The sequence below is a fragment of the Panthera pardus genome, unplaced genomic scaffold, assembly GCF_024362965.1.
Source record: "Panthera pardus isolate Hobbes unplaced genomic scaffold, ASM2436296v1 HiC_scaffold_17, whole genome shotgun sequence".
NCBI lineage: Eukaryota > Metazoa > Chordata > Mammalia > Carnivora > Felidae > Panthera > Panthera pardus.
In genome coordinates, this window is record NW_026526732.1 from 105769862 (window position 1) to 105790292 (window position 20431).

At 43.3% G+C, this 20431-nt stretch overlaps 1 protein-coding gene across 1 annotated transcript in view; it reads right to left on the bottom strand.

Annotated features, from left to right (window-relative positions):
• Positions 1–277: 277 nt before the first annotated feature.
• Positions 278–20431, bottom strand: part of ADGRF2 (adhesion G protein-coupled receptor F2) — a 42228-nt gene continuing 22074 nt past the window's right edge. The window contains exons 5-10 of the mRNA XM_019457360.2: positions 18748–18981; positions 15897–17258; positions 9932–9973; positions 6967–7026; positions 4471–4547; positions 278–3018 (exon numbers count right to left, since the gene is read on the bottom strand). Coding sequence (XP_019312905.2) covers positions 4500–4547; positions 6967–7026; positions 9932–9973; positions 15897–17258; positions 18748–18981 — 1746 coding nt within the window. The 3' untranslated portion in view covers positions 278–3018; positions 4471–4499. The remainder of the gene's footprint in view (positions 3019–4470; positions 4548–6966; positions 7027–9931; positions 9974–15896; positions 17259–18747; positions 18982–20431) is intronic.

Sequence of the window (20431 nt, forward strand, 5' to 3'; positions counted from 1 at the left end):
TTGGCTTTTCTTCACCACCAAAACCCACACATCCCAATTCTAGTGCCTTCTATTTACATACCTTCTCAGCCAGAAAATCTAACGCAAACCTGCATTTAAATATTATGGGGGAAATGTTGACAGTAAGGAGAAATAAGGGAAAGACAGTTTGGTTACATCTTTTTGCCATAGTGAAGATTAAGGAGGCCATGAAATAGGTGAAAATAGGTCATTTCTACCGAGGTTGCTAATTAAGCACCGGGTCATTGGGAATCAGAAAAGCCAGTATCATCAAACCTTTGGTTGTGTAATCAAAGGACTTTATTGAACACGTTCTATGTGTAAGACGCTTTGCTCTGCACTTTGGGCGTGCAGAAGGGAGTAACATAGTGAGTAAATAAAGTGAGTAATGCTGTCCCCCCAGGTTTACAGAATTGTCTGAGAGAGAAAATATATGTACACCGAAAGGCTAAAAGTAAACAAACAATAAAACAATAAATACTAAATCTAAAGTGCACGGCACAGATTATAAATATTATAGGAAATCAGGTGAGGACAACCAGCACTTCTGGCTGGACTCTTCAGGGAAGAGTTCACAGAGAAGGCAAAAAGTAAAGCAGAGCTCAGACATGGTGCACCCTCAGTAGAAACCCATGATGTATACTCTTTCTCAGTCAGGGGACTCTGTGTTTCAACCACCATGGTAACACTGAATGAAAGAATAGCCTAATGGTAAGCTCGGCAGATTTTGCTGGCCGATACCCTCGATGTTGAACAGACCGAATCAAATGCTTCATTCTTTTATTGAGAAGTCAGTGAGCTAACTTCCATGAGACTGTCTATCTCCAGACTCATGCAAAGGGCCACGGTTGTGTGTTTGCTTGGGTTTGTGTGTGTTGTGTGTGTCCGTGAATTCACAGGTACTCTAATAAAATTAAACAGCTGACATTACAATGGCCAAGTACTATTCTAAGTATTTTATCTACACTTATTCATTTAGTCTGTACAACACCCCTATGAGGTAGACTCTACTGTGTTCAATTTATGAATGAGAGAATCAAAATCTAAGGAATTTAAATAACTTTCCCAAGGATCACCATGTATCGAGTGTCTAGCAATGAATCTGCCTTAGACACTCTTAGCACCAATCTGTCCTTGAGCCACCTGACCAAGCCCCTTCCTCCATGAGGTGCGAGTAGGACATTGAAAATGTCTCCACTCAGGGTCTTCCAAAGTCAACCTAAACATGCGGTTCACCGACACCTTTCAGGAGGGGGCAGACCAGGTTGTGGGCTATAGGAGCGAAGGCACACGTTTTTTCAAGGGAGCTCCAAAAACTCCTGGAGTTTCTCTGTTAGCATCCATGGGCGCTTTCCTGGTTAAAAAGAATCCCAAGACAGAATATCTTCATTACGGCCGTCCCATCCTAGGAAGTGAGCCCCTTGGAGCAGAATGTGCTCTCATATTAGATGTGACCGTCAAGTGCTTAACACATAATACTGACGGAAGACCAATCTCTCTCTCTCGCTAGTGTTCAGCGTTCCCATCTGCAAGATGAGGCCATTGGACTCCGCCTTTTCTAAAGTTTATCCAGATTTCTAATTCTAGAACTATCCAGTTTCATGAGCTTCTGTCCTCGCTTCAATACCTTGGCTCTGGGTAAGTCACGTTTCTTGGTACTGAGATCTTTGTGTTACGAAAACCAGGACTATGCCTGCCCCACTCCCTTCCCTTGGAGCGACTCTACAGAAATACCAGGAAATGTCAAATTAAAATTCCTTTCTGTCTTCATTTGAGAAAAATGCGATTATTATCACAAGATAAGCCATGCCACTGGAAAGATGACTTATTCTCCAGATTGGTGTATTTTTCTCCCTTTGGATTGACTTCTTTATTGTATTTTTTGTTTTTTTCAAGCTTCCTTACTTAGAGAAAGTTTTTTACAGTAAAAAAAGAAAGATGGAGAGAGACCCCTACTCATTCACAAGTGAGTCTCATTTTCCCATTTGTAATATAACATCATTAACACTGGCTTTGTGGTAGGATAATTAGGGGCTACTCGCTGCTTCCTTTTCCTTTATCCACTCATGTTGGTCTCATGCATCAGCCTGGGTGCTTGCTTTATAAAGGAGCTTTCTTTTTTCCTCTGAAGGGGCTTCTATCTATTGTACTTCTCTCTTTGTTTGAATGTCAAATTTGTTTACATACAACATTAAGAAGATGAGCAGCTCTCTACTTGAAACATGATGGTTTCTCTTCCTCATCACATCACATATTGTTGGTGAGGGTTAATCTTACATCATCAGAGTTGACAGCGTCCCTCAGTGGCTCCATGTCTTCAGATGACATGAGTCCAGAGCTGGGAGCCTGCAGACTTGGGTTTCTAGCTCTGGCTTGAGCCTTGATTAGCTGTGGTCCATCACTCCAGGCTCCAGTCTCCTTAACTTACAATGAGCATCTTTCTGGTTCAAAAGCTCTATGTTTTTCACTTGTCTCACGGCCAAGTTGCCTCTAAGCCCAAGCCAGGCTAACCGTGTAATCAATTTAAATTTGGACAGGTGGACTGTGCTGGCAGTTGGATTCCTTTCGTACAAAGAACCAGCCATGACCTACTTAGAGTCAGCCCAACTGTTGGTGGCTATTCATGAGGGCCCCTCCCTTGGCAACGCACAGAATCCAGCCAGGTGACATCCTAGGCCACCTTTGCCAAGATGAACCAGACTCTCTTCCTGAGGATAAACATGACCCAACAGCATGGAGCTGGAGGCTCCACAAGACCAAGGCTCTGCTGTGGCCCACTGTGTCTTTCTGTCCCGTTGTTGACGCCCGGCATGGCGTATATATACATTGAGAGTTGGTGGGGAGAAATGTTCAGCATCACAGAGCAGCTTGGACAGAGGGGTCTTCCACCCTCCCCACACTTCACATCTTCCTCCATCAGCACCACAGCATGGGAGGCTTCCTTCATACTCCCCAGAGGCAAGAAGACAGGAGTAAGCACATTTTTCCTGGGGCTCTGCCATTCCCGGGATGTACGACCTTGTCAAGAACAGAAAACCACAACTTTAATGAACAGGTGGCAAGACCCAAAAGCCTCACAGCAACTACACTACAGGCTCACTCTTTCTGGAACAGTAAGCCCCTTTGGGTAGAGCCTCCTTGGCAAATGGAGAGTCTCTTTCTTTTAAGTCACTCTGGAATCCAGGGAACAGGCTGGTTTTCCACAGCCTACAAATGCTGAGATACAAACCTTGTCTTTCTGTAAGCAGGACCGATTCCTTTCCTCTTGGAAAAGACCCCTTTCTTTGTACATGGCCCTGGGCTGCCACCGAAGGTCTCAGCCACAGAGGCTCATGGGAGCCAGGAGGTATTGGGATGGGGGGAGGGGAGGGTCTCTGTCTATGTATCTGAATGCCTCTCTCTGCATCTGTCCTCATTTCTGTCGCTGTCACTCTATGTGTGTCTCTGAGTGAGCCTCAGTCTCTGTGTATGTTTCTGTTTCTTTCTGTGTTTTCTGGGTCTCTCTCTGTAACCGTTGGCTTCTCTCTGTATCTCTCTGACTCACCGCAAATGTGGGCATCCTGTTGTGGGTGTCTCCATCTTTCTGTCTGATCTTCTCTCTCTAGATCTATAGAGACCTGGACACAGAGGATTGGAAGACTTGCCTGCACATGTCCACATGTCTGGGTGGCTCTCTTACGACCCAGAGTCACCACGCCCCTCGGTGTCTCTGTATTTCCGTTTCCCCTGTAACTCCCGTCTCTCTGTTTCTACATCTCTGTCTCTCAGACATTACCTCAAAAGTGAATTAACTTCTGCATTATCCCTGAAGCCTCTCACAGGTGGTGTTTACGATAATTCCTTGATCTTTCAACACTAGGGAACGAGATGGGCCACAGTAGGATGTGTGGGGATATTATTGATATCATGTCCTGGGGATGGGGAATTAGAGAGAGAAGAGAGGCAGCAGTCATGTAGAGCTGTGCAAATACCCCCCTTTAAATACACTCAGGCTAACTTACAACCATTCTCAGACACGCCTCACTGTTTTATAGCGACAACAAAAATTTCAGGAATGCAAGAATTAGAAGTGTGAATGTAACTCCAACCATAGCTAGAGGAGAATAGATTGTATAAGAAGAATCCTTTCAATCAAGAAAAAAAACATTCATGGGCACCTGGGTGGCTCAGTCGGTTAAGTGTCTGACTTCAGCTCAGGTCATGATCCAGAGGTTCATGAGTTCAAGCCCCGCATCGGGCTGTGTGCTGACAGATCAGAGCCTGGAACCTGCTTCAGATTCTGTGTCTCCCTCTCTCTCTGCCCCTTCCCCCTGCTCGCACTCTCTCTCTCTCCTTCTCTCTCTCTCTCTCAAAAGTAAATAAACTTTAAAAAACCAAAATTAAAAAAAAAAGAAACATTAAAAAAAGAAAAACAAAAAACATTCTTAATTACAATGTCATGAATTTGGGAACCCCTTCCTTTGCACTCACCTCCCAAGTTAGGAGTATAGCCGGCTGTGTTAGCTTGGCCCTTTGGTGGGGTGACCAGAGAAATCAGTAGAAAGATTCTGTTGATGACAGAGGCATAATTGCATTTATCATTAGTAGTCTTTTCAATTATCACAACTAGTCAAAGCACATAGAGAACTGTGACCCACAGCAATTTATTTTATCCCTTCACTCTAACCCCCTCCTTCTTTGTATTAGCACCACGTACAACACAATAACAGGCCCGTGTGAGAGATCCCCCGGCTCCCACCTGGCCTGGCTCCCGGTCCTGAGGGGTCTCTAGTTTGGGAGGGAGATGGGGAGAAGGCAGCTGAGTGGCGTGGAGAGACAGAGCAACACCGGAACGCCTCCTAGCCCTCAAATAGCTTTTCTCAGCAGGCCTGCTGGAATCTTCCATGATACAGTCATCCTTTTATAATGTACCTGAGTCTAAAAGATCCTCGTGTTTTAGGTAAATGTTGCTTAAGATGCATCAGCTCTCTGGTGAAATGATTACCGCATGAGCGTGGACTAACTCACCACACCGGATACCAAAAGAACACATTTCTTATCCTGAGTCTGGGGAGCTGGGACTGATGCCCCGCAGACAGCTGTGACAGGAGAAAGAGTTCAGCCTGGCCTGTAGGAGATTGCTACACGGGGAGCAGAGGTCTTCGAAGCAGGAGAGAAGACAGACAAGCCCTACTTCCTCTGAGGAGGGCTGATAAAACCGACTTGGAACAGCCTACAGCTAGCGGGCAGGGGAAGGATTTTAAGACGTTAGGATAAATTTACCAGGTTCCTGGACCAGTGGTTCATGGCCTTGGCAGCTCTTCAGAATCAGTGGGAAACTTTAAAACAAACCAAAAAAAGTGACAGGCCCTACTCCCTGCTTTAAATTTTCTTGGACGTACGTGGTATTTTTTAAAAGTTCTCTAGATGTTTCTAAGGTGCAGCCAGCATTGAAAACCACTGACTCAAACAACCAACAAACTGGTAATAAAGTTCTGGGTATAATCCTGACTTGTATTTAAGTACAGACACGAAGAGAAGTGGGCCAGATGATCAGAGAGCAATTCACCCCTGTGGTGGCTGAATGGATCAGTACTAGAAATGCATAAGGAAAGGAACAGTGACAGACTGGAAGCAACTGGAAGAGCCAAGACTCTCCTGAGAACAGGGGACAGACCCAGTGAGGTGGTAAGGGGATACTTATGCCAGGCAGACTGATCGGAGGCAAATATGTACAATGCTAGGTAGGGTCTCAGCATCGGCTACGTTAGAACCACCTGGGGAGCTTGTAAAACTCCCAGACACATCGCAGACCGATCCAATTAGAATCTTCAGGCGTGAGACTCAAGCAACATTTTTTGAAGCTTCCTAATCGATTCTGATCTTCGGGTAATGTTGAGAACCACTGCTTTGGGTAACTATTGACGTTTATTCTCAATAAAACTTAGCTTTTGAAAATTTCAGCTGGAAAAGATATAGAGAGGTCAACAATCTGCCAGGTTTGGAGACCAAGGACCAAGTTTAGGTAAGAGTAACAGGAAAGGAGACAGGAAAATAGAGGGAAGAGAAAGGAGGGAAGATAAAAGGGGGCCTAAAGAGGAGAGAATAGAAAGGCAAAGGACATATGGGGGGCCAATGCTGTTACTCAGGGCCATGGGTACCAGCTCTACAGTGATGGGGCACCCCTCTCCATGCACATGTCCTGCAACCCAGTCCACGCACGGTGGTATAGATCCCATCCGATGTTGGCATGGGAAACTCTAGATTGCCTCTTCTCTTGTGACTCAGTATGTTCCCTGGGCCAACACTGATCCCCTCGTGCTGCCATTTAAACATTTTTTAGTTTTTCCCTCACTCAGAAGAGCTGAGGGAGCGAACCTTTGCCTAACAATACATGATTTCTACACTGTAGGAAGTGAACATCAAGGAGAGGGCTTGTGGGCTACTAAACTGTAGAGCCTTCTCCACAACACCGCTGAGCAGCCCCAAACCTTCTCTGACAATTCCGGTAACCATGGCAGTCACCCTTCTTGAAAATCAAGCTATGAGGAAGTTCTTTGTGGAGGGTCAGAATTTGTTTCCCTGGACTTTCACACTGTGGATGTGGTTCAACCGATTGGAGTCATGGAGAACGAACAGCCTATCACGGGAAGCTGAGATTTTCCCTTCTCTCATTTCCCTGCCTCATCACAGGCTTGCTCTCCTGCTGCATGGGTCGCGGTTTGTCCCTCCAGGCCCCCTCCCGACCCCCTGCCTGGCCACTCTCCTCTAAATGCATTTAAGCCTGCTTTCCTTTCTTTGGATGTGGTCCCACCACTCCAGAAAGAATCTGAACAGCTCAAAGAGGTGCTCCCTTGGCACTTCTGAAAAACCCATACCACAAAGCGTTAAGGTGCTTGGTTTATTAACAGTCCATACGCCAGAAATGCCAACACTGTTGTCATCTTGTCAAACGTCTAAATGCAATAATGCACATGAAGGCTTTACCTCTGAGATTCTGGAGATCCATTTTGCAGAAGTTACTCGACCCTTTAAAGCTTCTCTTATCTGGATAGAGAACAAAAGGGGTTAATAATTTAAAAAATTACGAGAGGCCATCACACGTGCTGGGGCCTGGCGAACACTCTGGCAAGGGAGGGTGTTACCAGCTGGGTCCTGTCGGTGGGTCATGGAGGGATCAGGAACTTGGAGGAGTGGTTCGGGAAAAGGTGGAGAGAGGGGGAAGCACAAGGAAGATGAGGCTGGCTCAGGACACTCATACTCAGGGGCCTTCAACATGAACCCAGTGACTAAGAAGCACATTTTGCCACGGGTTAGAGCAATCTTTGACTTAGCACTGGGAGTAGTTTTTTTGCAGCCCTTGAATAGTTGAACATCTCCCACAGCTGCCAGTTATTTAAACCCTGCTTTCTAGAGGTCAATCCAAAGCTAAAAAAAAAAAAAAAAAAAAAAAAAAGAATCTTATGCAATATGGCAAAAGCCCGTGGAATGGAGAATAATAAGAATAATAAATAACAATTCTATTTTGTTTTTTAAATATATATTAAATAGATTTAACGTACATATAAATATGAAAGGTAAATCTATTTAATATATATTCAATACTATATAATATATGATGATATATTCTTTATTAACACTAATGTAATATATAATATAAATTAATAGAATATTAATATAGCATATTAGTGTCAAATATATTTTGTTTCTTTAATTGTATTTTATTGTATATTTATATTTTGTCTTGAAAAAGCACTTTAAAGTACTTTTCACACCCGCCATCTCATTTTATCCAAAAACAGTCCTGTCAAATAGGTACCATTATTTCCATTTTATAACCGAGGACATTAAGTTCAGGAGATGAAGGGACACCCAAAGTCAGTTGACTGCTGAGAAGAGCCAAAAAGTCAGTTGACTGCGGAGAAGAGCCAAGACTTGAGTTCTTGTCTCCTGACTCCAGACCAACCTGTCATTTTCCCTCAATCTCTCTGGCTGAACGCAGGCAGTGTCTTCTTGTTTTTACTCTGTCTTCCCTTCTACTTTACAAAATGCCACTCATCTTCCAAGGCCTTATAGTTCTGTCTTGACAGTTAATGGATGCCCAAGTCCTCCAGCTCAGAGTGACTTCACCCTTCGCAGAAAATGTGATATTCTTTGCCACACACAGGCTCCGGAGAGGAAGGAGCACCCCCCGGGGTTTGGGGGCTGTGCCCTCAAGGGCCCATGGGGATATGAGAAGACATACTGGAGGTTCTCTTTACAATTCTTTCTTTTTATGTTTCACAGTGTGCAAAATACATACTTTGTAAATTAATAATAAACACGTCTGGGGACACATGCTCACTGTTTTTTACTGATGTAAAAATTTGACTACTGGCATATACAGCTTTGTATCAATTAATCATGTATGGTCCTGTGACATCTTTGAGTCTTTACCTATTATAATTTTAAATATGAGAGGTTTTGATCTTGATAGAAAGTTGTAGGTCTTAGAGTTCTTTGCACATCTCATAACACCTGGTAAATCAGTAAGTAAAAATGTTGCTGCTGATGCTTTGACAACAAATACTAGTTGTGGTATTATGGTTAATAAAGAAAAAAAACCCCACAATCATACAGTATGCAACTGTGTAACACCTTAAATGCTTTCTGTGCTTTTTCACTTGCAAAATCACATTGGTTCTCTACCTCATCTGGCAGAAGAGGCAGGAAAATCATCATTATCTCTGCATTCTGTTTAGGGGATCTGGGTTCCTGAGAGTGAAGGACTCCCCAGTGTCTCAGAGATAGTACATAGAAAGACTGAAACACTAATACTCTGCCACCTCTAAATAATTTTTGTTAGGTTGATATGGTATCCTCATAACAAAATGAAAGGACCGGTGTGAATTGCCCCTTTCACAAACCCCAGACATTAACTTAATAATAGAATAGCATAGATAAAAAATTAATTCATTAAACGCCCCTGCAGGGGAAGTGTTTGCATCTACATTTGAGAGGGTGGCTTGCTTTTCTCACTCCAGGAGGCAGGGGGTGAAAGAGGGTGATCTTAGAAGGCTGGGTAACCATTTGATATTTTATTCATGTTTAGTCTTTATGTGTCTTCACCACTCACCACCTATACACACTCATCCGTATTTGGGAAATTCCCTTCTCTGGGTCCACCGCTCTATAAAGTAGAACTCACTGTCCCAACTTCCCTTGCAGCTAAGATGCAGCCATGTGACCTGGACTCAGCCAATCAGACATGTCAGTGCAAAGAAGCAGGTGCCAGGGGGCCCCAACAGGCAGGGTGAAGGTGACTTCCAAGACAACAGTAGCAGCAATTCTAGCTTATCATCTGCTACCTGACCTTGGCCTGGCAAGCTGTGCTATCTGGGCCCAGGAAAATGAGGAGGAACATTGGTGTCTAGTTCCATGCTATGGATGGGGAACTGTGCCTGGGATGTAGCCTCCAAGGCTCTAAGCCAGAGGGACGTCCCCAAAGATGATATTGTAAGATTTCATGAGTCCTCTTTCTGCTTCAACTTGTTAGAGTGGGTTTCTGTAGAGATCATGGGCAAGTTTAACCACTCTGAGTCTCAGTTTCCTCATCCATAAAATGGAATATAAGAATATCCAAGATTGTTTTAAGGATTAGAGGTAATGCACATAAAATGCTCAGCTCTGTAAGAGTTTGTAAGATAGACATTACTTCCATCATAAAAAAGAGTGATGCCCTGTTTGAGTGTGTGCACAAATGACTGAAGTCAAAGATGCTCAGTAAGGGGTCTTTCCAAGTGAGAATTCCAGGGCCAAATACAGTTAATGCAAGAGGAGGAGGAGGAGGAAGAAAATGGGGAGGGGGGGAGAAGAAGAAGAAGAAGAAGAAGAAGAAGAAGAAGAAGAAGAAGAAGAAGAAAAAGGAGGAGGAGGAGGAGAGGGAGGAGGGGGGGAAGAGGATTTACAATACCTTTGGATCCAGGATTGTTCCAAACACCAAGATGAAGAAGCCCTGAGAAAGAAGAGGAAAGAAAAGCCATTTACAATAATAATAATAATAATAATAATAATAATAATAATAATAATAAATATTGGTATTTATCAGTCCTTTTCTAGTTTAAAAAACAAACGAAATAAAAACAATTTATTAAATCTTTGACTTTGTTAAGGCCACACGACCTGGGTTCATACACTCAATGAATATTCATTGAGCCTCTTCCACGTGCCAGCCACTGTTCTCGACACTTGGGATACGTCACTAAACCCAACAGACCAAGGTCTGTGATTCATACAAGAAGATTATGGGGATTTCTTTTTAAGTAGGGCAAACTAAAAGCATTTAGCATTGACCAGGAGCTCGCCAGAACATATATCTCACTAGAACACAATAGTCTGAGCAAGACTCAGAGGAGATGTTAGGCCATGGACAGCAGTTTTGCAGTCCTTGGACAAACTAATGAAAGAAACTTCCACACAAAAAAAGCAAAGCAGCTATGCTCAGCTTCTGTTAGCACTCTCAACTTCCTTCCCCCATCCACAACCAAAGAAAATTATAAAACTTGAAAAGAAAAATCAAGTACAGGGGTGCCTGGGTGGCTCAGTCAGTTAAGCGTCCCATTCTTGATTTCAGCTCAGGTCATGATCTCACGGTTCGTGAGTTCAAACCCTGCATCAGGCTCTGTGCTGACAGTGCAGAGCCTGCTTGGGATTCTTTCTCTCCCTCTTTCTCTGCCCCTCCCCTGCTCTCTCTCTCTTTCTCTCTCTCTCTCTCTCAAAATAAATAAGTAAACAAAAAAAAAAAATAAATTTTAAGGAAAAGTCAAGTACATGGGCCCTAAGACATAAAACAGATTGAGCTTCTAAGCACATAACAGGTGCTCAGAAACAGGTGCTCCAAATATGACATAGAGGGAATTATAGCTCTCCTATCCCTTACCATCCATTCAAAAAGAGACCCCATTAAAGTCAAAAGGAGGCTGTTCCTCTATCATTACAGTCCATTTGAATTGGCACAGAACCCCCCTGGAAGAAGGAAGAAAAAGTATTCATCCCATTTTTCAGACAAGTAGAAAGAAACTCAGAGATTCAACTTTCAAAATGTAACAGATAGCAACATTCATTAGATAGTTTCTCCTGAAGGTGTGGTTACTTGAGTCCCGGCCCACCTGAGAGGAGACGTGAGATAATGACTTTGATTAGCAAGGCATCCCTCTGTTAAGCTGCTTTGATCTCATAATCGAATGTGAACCCTTAGCTAAGCAGATGCCTATGAGGACACATGGGTTTAATATAAGTGGTGCCATAAAGATGTTGCAACTCAGTAACAGCAACATCAAACCCACTGCTACCTCTATTTGTAAAAGCTTAGCTGACAGGTGGAGGATTTCACAGGGACCAGTGCTGACCACGAAGCTCATCCAATCCCCAAACATACTAAATCCACCTCTCCATTCAGCCAGTCCAGCAAGCACTCCAAAGCTTGGAGACCTTCTATCAGATTGCTTTTCTGTGTGACACTCTTAGCCTCTAAGATAACTATTGAAATCTGTCATTGTGTCTACCAAGAAAATGTCATCGCTAGCATGGTCACATAGGTTACAAAGCATCATTCGTATAAAGATGCCTGGAACAAATACAACCAGGTCTGGTTTTGGTACCGGGAATACATTTTAAATCAGAATCTCCATGAATTTTGCCCAGGAGTTAAATTTTTAAAATATCTAGGAACTGTACGTTTAGCCCGTTTCTTCCAAAACATGCATTCCTTTGGCTAAAGGACTAAGAGGAATTTCTCTCCTTGTTAGATTTTCAGTCTCTTGAGGCTAAACCAATTATATTCATATCTGCAACATTTAGCATAATGCTTGACACACAATAAGTACTCAGTAAATGTGTGTTTCTATTTGTGTGTGTGCATCTATATCTGTGTTTGTGTGTGTTTAACTGCTTTATTATGCAACCTGAATTTGTACACTCATAAACATGTAACAGGAACATATTCCAGTAGGATCACTTTTTATTGGTCCCACCTTGGGAAAAGTTACATGAAATATCATTCAGAAAATTTGGATAGATTATTAGTCAAAGGTTTAGTATCTGATTGATAAAATACACTGGTAGTCGCTTCTTTGCATTTCTTTTAGTAGTTAAAGCTTAATTTGAGCAGATAAATGTCAAGGTGTTCTCCCATGTTTTAAAATATATGCTTTACTGCTATGGAAGGAATGTTCATATCCTCTCCGCCAAAATTTGTATGTTAAATCCTAATGCCCAAAGTGGAGGCATGCATTTGGAAGGTAATTAGGTCACAAGGGTGGGGCCCTCATGAAAGGGATTAGTGCGCTTACAAAAGAGACCCCAGAAAGTTCCCTTGCCCCTTCTGCTATGTGATGTTCTAGCAAGAAGATGGTATTGATCTATGAGGCAGGAAGCAAGCTCCCTCCAAACACCACATTTGTATGTGCCTTGATCTTGGACTTCCCAGCCTCCAGAACTGTGAGAAATAAATTTCTGTTGTTTGTAAGCCACCCAATCTACGGTATTTTTGTTACAGCGGCTCAAATGAACTGAGACATTTATTTTCTCTAGCTACAACAGCTATGAGGGGGTCCCCACAGCTTACCCAACCTACAGTTACTGCTATGGAAGGCATACGAAAGGAACTGTATTTACAGTTGTATTCAGTAAATACAAGAGAGGATACCAACCAGAAGTTATGGATTACAAGTGAGCAGTCAAATCAGCAATTGACTACATAATAATTATCCTCTGGTAAAGGGGATGATCGAGCTTTAAAACCAATGGAGGTGCTCACATGAGGCTAGGACCAGGAAAGCTTCAGAAGAGTCTTTCTCCTACATCTTCTGGACCTCCCAGTGCGTTTAGGAGTCCCTCTCCCCTCTCTGCTCTATCAGCCCCAGCTGCCCCTCATCTTGGCTCTTCCTAGGACTCTGCTTGTCCTGCTTCCTTCTGCTCACTTCATTGTGTCTCCCACCTCAACAGATCTGTGGCTCTCCTTTCTCTCCTCCGACACTGGGCATCCTCAGGATGCCCTGGTCCACGGGTCTGGTAAATAGCAATAACCAGCTCTCCTAATTTGAAGCACTTACCACTCTCCATTTAAATACTCCCACCCTGGCTGATTTAAATCTAACAACATGACATCACTGAAGATGGAGTTAGAAAGGGATGGACACATCATAATACAGGGTTTCCACCATACACATACAGTAGATGCAAATACCCTCACAAGCAAAGTAAAGTGTAGACAAATAATTAGGAAGTAATGCATTTGGAGGATGTAGGACGTTAAACAGAGCCATTGTTTTATTTAATTAAAAGTCTATATATTTAATTTTTAATGATGTCCCTTTGCAAAATTCCTAAAAATAGAAGTCATTTCTCTTGAGCCAGGGCAAACCAGCTCCAGAACACTGGTGCCTAATACCTACCAGTCCTCATGCCCAGGGTCTACCCTTCACCCACACCCTGCTCTCAGCTTCTCACCTCCATCAGTACTGGCATTTGGATGAGCTCCATCCCCCTTGCCAGGAGTCAAGACAAAAACTGAGTTGAAATTACAAGTTGATCCTGTCATGACAGGTAAAGGAACTCATGGCACCAAAATACGAGTGCTCAGAGCCTAGTCCCAACAAAAATCACAGTAAAGATCTGCAACCCCAACACCGGGTGACAAGGAAAGGGAAATGTTGAGGAGTAGATACATCAACTCCTTAAGGGTTCCTGACAAATAGCCATGGGAATATACTGAACAGAAATTTAAGAACACTAGGTTGTTCTCCCAGCCCTATGCATGACTAGCCACATAAACATGGATAAGAGCTATACAAAAATTATAGGATACTATTCATATTTTCTATAGAAATGCATAAAAACAGAGATCCCAAAGACAAGGAACCATTATTATCATTATTATTAGCTTTGTTCTCCAAGGCATCAAAATGCTTATTATAAAATGAAATCACTGGGGGCCCCTGGGTGGCTCAATCGGTTAAGTGTCCAACTTAGCCTCAGATCATGATCTCACGGTTCGTGGGTTCAAGCCCTGTGTCGGGCTCTGTGCTGACAGCTCAGAGCCTGGACCCTGCTTCAGATTCTGTGTCTCCCTCTCTCTCTCTACCCCTCCCCCACTCACACTCTGTGTCTCCCTCTCTCTCTGTTTCTCTTAAAAATAAACATTAAAAAAACTTTTTAGGGGCGCCTGGGTGGCTCAGTTGGTTGAGTGTCTCACTTCAGCTCAGGTCATAATCTCACAGTTCATGAGTTCAAGCCCTGCATCAGGCCCTGTGCTGACAGCTCAGAGCCTGGAGCCTGCTTCAGATTCTGTGTCTCCTTCTCTCTCTGCCCCTAACCCACTCACATTCTGTCTCTGTCTCTCTCAAAAATAAATAAACATAAAAAAAAATTTTTTTAAATAAAAATAAAAAAAATTTTAATGAAATTGTTTATACACAAATCTTAAAAGAGAAAAAGGAGAAAATATTTGACCCAAAATCTCTATTATCCATTAGGTAAAACATTTATTTCCGAATAAGCATACACTCAGAAGAAAGGATTATTTTAAAGGTCTTTAGAAAGATAAAAGCTTTCTTATCAACTAGTTCCTATCTACATATTTAACATTCAGTGTAATAAATTTTGGCTCCTTGGTACCCGGTGACAGAAAAAAAAAAATGAAAAAAAATTCAGTCAAGTAGAGGCTTATTGAATACAGCATACTATCCTGTCATATTTCTACATGGTAACCTGGTAAGATGCTACAATGTATCTTTAAGTGAAAAAGTAAGGTGCATAATAATGTATATTTTAACCCCTATATTATGTGAAAATATATTTGTATATAAGCATAAAAAATTTGGCAAAGATACCCGTGAAACTGTGAACATTGCTTAATTCATAGAGGTGAGAGAAGAGAAGAGAAACCATCGTTAATATCATTCTGTATGATTTGCCTCATTACAATAAGATGGTTTCCAATGGGAACCAAAAATTCTAAATGGAAAGAAATGCCATGAATGTGCACATTTTAATACCTCCAGTTGGGTACCTAGATTTGGGGGAAGTAGTGGTATTTAGTTCTGAACAGTAGCAGCTCAGCCTACTGTAGTGCTATTCATGATCTTTAGGTCATTTTTGAACTTGATGCTTTCCACCCACTGTTTTATTTCAGTATTTCAGGCAGGCAGTGGTAATACCCATTTTATAAGTGAGAAAAATATGGCTCAGAAAAGTTAATCAAATACCTCAAAAGAACGTTATATATCAGTAAATGAGAGAGTCAAGATTTGCATCCAGGCCTTTCTGGGGAAAAAGAGTTTATTTCCTCACTTAATATTCTATTCCAGGGGCACCTGGGTGGCTCAGTCGGTTAAGCGGCCGACTTCGGCTCAGGTCATGATCTCGCAGTCCGTGAGTTCGAGCCCCGCGTCGGGCTCTGTGCTGACAGCTCAGAGCCTGGAGCCTGTTTCAGATTCTGTGTCTCCCTCTCTCTGACCCTCCCCCATTCATGCTCTGTCTCTCTGTCTCAAAAATAAATAAACGTTAAAAAAATTAAAAAAAAAAATTCTATTCCAAATCTATTGTCTTTTATAAAGAAATATGATTCTATGGGGCTCCTGGGTGGGTCAGTCGGTTGACTTTCCAACTCTTGGTTTTGCTCAGGTCATGATCTTCCGGTTCATGAGTTTGAGTCCCACATCAAGCTCTGCACTGACAATGCGGAGCCTGCTTGGGATTCCCTCTCTCTCTCTCTCTCCCTCTCTCTGCCTCTCCCCTGCTTGTGCTCACTCTCTCCCAAAATAAATAAATGAATTTTTTAAAAAGACAGAAATAAAGAAATATGATTCCAAAAGCTCCGAATCACAAAACTTCTTCCTGAATTCTCTCAGTACTTGGTCAGTAGCATCTAGACTTACCTGGAATGCATTGAGCACAGAGAAGATAATGTGGAAGGCAAGGTTGCTGTCATCAACGACCATGGCTATTCCAAATCCCCAGGTCAGTCCCAGCAGCGGTGTGAGGATGGCGATGTTCTTACTGATTCTCACAATGGCTCTCACCTCCTGGAACATGGAACTGCCAATGGCGGGTCGCTGGGTCTTGACAATCACGAGTGTGACTGTGACCAGGTTCACTACCACAATGGCCAGAGCTGGGACCACAAAGGCCAAGAGGGCCTTGGTCATGTCCCAGTTGAGCCAGCAGGCCTCAGGCCGGAGGTAGCCTTTGCCGGGCTCAGTGGCAGCAACTGTGATAGCAGCAATGACCAAGGGGCACCCGTAGCCGATTGAAAAGAGAGCTGCCACCAGGACCGACTTGGGCAGTGTATGGAAGACAATCAGGATTCCGTAGAGGATAAGGAGCGCTTTGGCAAGCATCCAGAAAAACACAGAAAGGTAAAAGAAATGAACAAAAAATGTTGCTGCCACACACCCACTGTGATGTGCCACTGGACCGCTAAGAAAGGAAGCCACAACGAACCACACATCAGCCATCAGCAAGGTGGCCGCAACATTAGCGATGCATATATGGCGTAAGTACGAGATCTCTGTCTTTGTCACTTGGCCCCAGACCAAGGCCTCAATGGACAAGCAAAGGATCAAGCTGCAAATAGAAATGCCCAGGCCTATGTACGTGATATAAGTCAGGATCGGGCTCTCCAAGATGTGGGGTGACATAAGAATGGAAAAAGAGGTAAACAACTTGCTTGGCCTACATTTGCAAACAGCTTGCTGGGAGTTTTCTTGAATTATTTGACAGGCCTGCTGGTCCCATCTGCTCTCCAAGGAGTGCCAGCCAACACACTGTGTCCTCTTCTCCTCTGACTTGTTGATCTTTTCAAAAATCAGTGAGATTCTTTTAAGTTCCTTGGGCAAAATGACAGATAAGACAAGCCCATTCACTGTGACATTTTCCAAAAAACTGGCTTTTAAGATGGCCCCAAGAGTTGGAAATGCAATGCTGATGGCCTGAGAAGGAGCGGGCACCTTCCGAAGTTCATCTCTACTGATCAACACCTGCCCAGTGATCTCACTGCTGGTGTCATTAACTCTCATTGAAAAACTGAAATTCTTTCCAGTGTTGTCTGGGGATATGGCAGTGCCCATAGTATGAATGAAGACATCTGATATGTCAATCGGATATTTATTTATAAATAGCTTTCTGGCAAAGGAGTTGACTGAGTGTAGCAGGACACAGCTGCTATTTCTGTCCGGGATGAAGGTCCAGTTTGAGATGCTTTTGCTGTTAAGAATGTGGTTGGCCATGATGCTGTAACTCTGCCAAGGAAGAACCAGCATTAGTACTGAGCTGCTCTGGGCATCTGCCAGAACAGTCAAGAGTCACTTTCATCAAGTGTGGTCTTCCATCCAACAGCATAGACATCCCCTGGGAACTTCTTAGAAATACGCAATCTCAGGGCCCACCCTAGACCCGATGAGTCATAATCAGCATCGTAATGAGATCCCCAGAGTACCCACACGCCACCAAAATGTAAGTTGAGGGATAGAGCAAGGAGTGAGTTGCCCTCGTGTCACATATGCAATGTCTCCCTGTGAGGCAGCCAGGTGGACAGCTCGTGGACATCATCGGTCCCACTTCACATCTTGGTGAAGCCAGCAACTCGCTTACCCTGCTCAGCATACCCATCATGCAATTAACATCTATTAAATCCCAACTGTGTGCAAGACCCTGTGCAGAAACATAGCGAATTGACAAGTAACCCCAGAGGCTGAACCTGCTTTTTGTCCTCTGCCTCAAAGATCAAAAATAAGGGGTGTCTGGGTGGCACAGTCAGTTAAGCAGCCGACTCTGGAGTTTGGCTCAGGTCATGATCTCACAGTTTGTGAGATTGAGCCCCACGTCAAGCTCTATGCTGACAGCGCAGACCCACCTGGGATTCTCTCTCTTCCTCTCTCTGCCCTTTCCCCACTCGCATGCACTCTCTCTCTCTCAATAGATGATAGACAGATAGATAGATAGATAAAACTTTTAAAAAACACATTATTGAAAAGAAATGAAAGGAAAGGAAAAGAAAGGAAAGGAAAGGAAAGGAAAGGAAAGGAAAGGAAAGGAAAGGAAAGGAGGAAGGAAAGGAAAGGAAAGGAAAGGAAAGGAAAGGAAAGGAAAGGAAAGGAAAGGAGGAAGGAAAGGAAAGGAAAGGAAAGGAAAGGAAGGGAAGGGAAGGGAAGGGAAGGGAAGGGAAGGGAAGAGAAGAGAAGAAAAGAAAAGAAAAGAAAAGAAAAGAAAAGAAAAGAAAAGAAGAAAGGAAAGGAAAGGAAAGGAAAGAAAAGAAAAGAAAAGAAAAGAAAAGAAAAGAAAAGAAAAGAAGTCCAATTCCATTTCACACTTCTGCAGCACATATGTATGGCTGTTTTCTTTGCATTCAGTCATTTTCTATTTTAGCAATCTATTATTCTGACTCAAAAATAAAAGTAAGAAAAGTCTCTGCAAGAACCAGAATGGTTCTTAGAGGTTTCCAGTGGCTAAAATACACGTTGGGAAAGCTTATTCCGGTATCTGATCCAGTACCCAATAAGTGCTGTCTCTAAATGCTTACTGATGGAGCATGTTCACTTTTCTATGTCTTTTGTTCCTTGTTCAGTGAACACTTATTGAGCATTTATTGAACACTTATTGTTATGCTATGCATTACAGACACTGATGTGAAAGAGGTGGTCCTCGGACCCCAAAAAGCCCACTGAATATTCCAATCAACCTGCATTCCTTTCCACTGAGGTATCATTCTGCCAAATCAAGGCTACTCACCTTCATCTTCGCCACGTCAACATCTGTCAATAACACCGTGGATATGTTGTGTAAGAGCTGCACAATGACAGCAATGTTTCCCGGGATCCGGGGAGACTGCCGAATGTTCCTGATTACACAGGACAAATCCTTCGGACACGTTTGCATCAGCCTGTCTGTGATGGTCTCAGGCTTTCTGGCATACTCATCTACTTTTGTATTTCCTCCTAGTGGTTGGATCGAATATAAATTTGTCTACGAAGTGGCAAAAAGAAAGTTTTGATTATGTTACTTTTGTTTTGAAAATAAAAGCACCTTTACTAAAACCGAGGACAGCCTTATCACACAATTGTGTACTGCAGCGTGTTTTTCAATTTCACATCTTCAAAGTCACATCTGCTGTGGAATAACTTGCCCAATACCAAGGCACACGGACAGAAAATGAAAGTCCCAGCTTGCCAGCTGCCTGTTCCTTAATCCCCTCCCTCCAGAGAGTAAATGTTATCTTTAGCATACCACTTCAGACCCCTTCTGCGTCTCTATAGCGTATATATGTCCTGTGCGCGTAGATATATTTCTAGTGTCATTTAAGCTTATTTTTACTATTCCTGAGGGGCAGAGCATGAGGCACGAGCGTATTTTAAAAATGGAAATTCTGAACTAGATTTAGATGAATCAACTGACACCAAGACAAAAGAATGACTGAAAATAATGATCAACAGTATCGCCTACAGATTCAGGCTCTGGGGCCCACACCTCTGTGCAGGAGTGGCAAACATGGCCCCCGACTGGCTGCCTGTTTTTTGTAAATAAAGTTTTATTGGGACCCAATCTGCTCATTTGTTTAAGTATTGTCTATGGCGGCTTTCATGCCACAATGGCAGGGTCAAATACTCGCAATAGAGACCCCATGACCCACAAGGACTAAAATATTAACTGTCTGGCCTTTAACAGAAAAAAAAAACAAAAAACTGCCAGCCCTTACTTCAAAGGACCCCTTTCTGGCCTCCTCTAGCCTGGCCCTTCACAAGACAAAAAGTCTGCGTGGGCCTAGAGGATACGCCTACTCAGAACTCATGTCCCTGCATCTAGACACTCAAAGTCCCTGCTTAGCAACCCCAAGTCCACTTCCAAGGCCTGCATGGCCCTCCATCCAACAGCATAGACATCCCCTGGGAACTTCTTAGAAATGCTACCAAGGATGGACCAAGCCACCGGGGTGCTAGCCACTAGGCCCGACAGGTGGCACAGGGACCTCTGTTTCCAGGGTTATGAACAGGTGGCCTTGGCTTTCCACCACCCTACAGGTGCAGGATGGAATCTGGGATGAAAGGTCAGCAGAATATATTCTACTTAGTGGTCTGTAAGCTTGATTGAAAGCATTTAGATATTAAGGTGTATGGTACGTGGCTTTCTGTGAGTATCTTTGCAAAGGTCCCTCAAATTAGGGGTGGGCCGGTGACAGACATCCTGGAGAGGGCAGCCTTTGAAGTCTGCTCAGGGACTTCAGGTGAAGAATCCACTGGCACTCCCCGTGGCCACATGCAAAACCACTGAAGGGGGATGTTCCTAGATGCTAAAGCATTGGCTCCTCTGAAGGAATCAGGAGCTGAACTTCAGAAAAGGTAAAGCCCTTATGAGAAAAAGAGTACAAAAGGGACACCTGGGTGGCTCAGTCTATTAAGGGTCCGACTTCAGCTCAGGT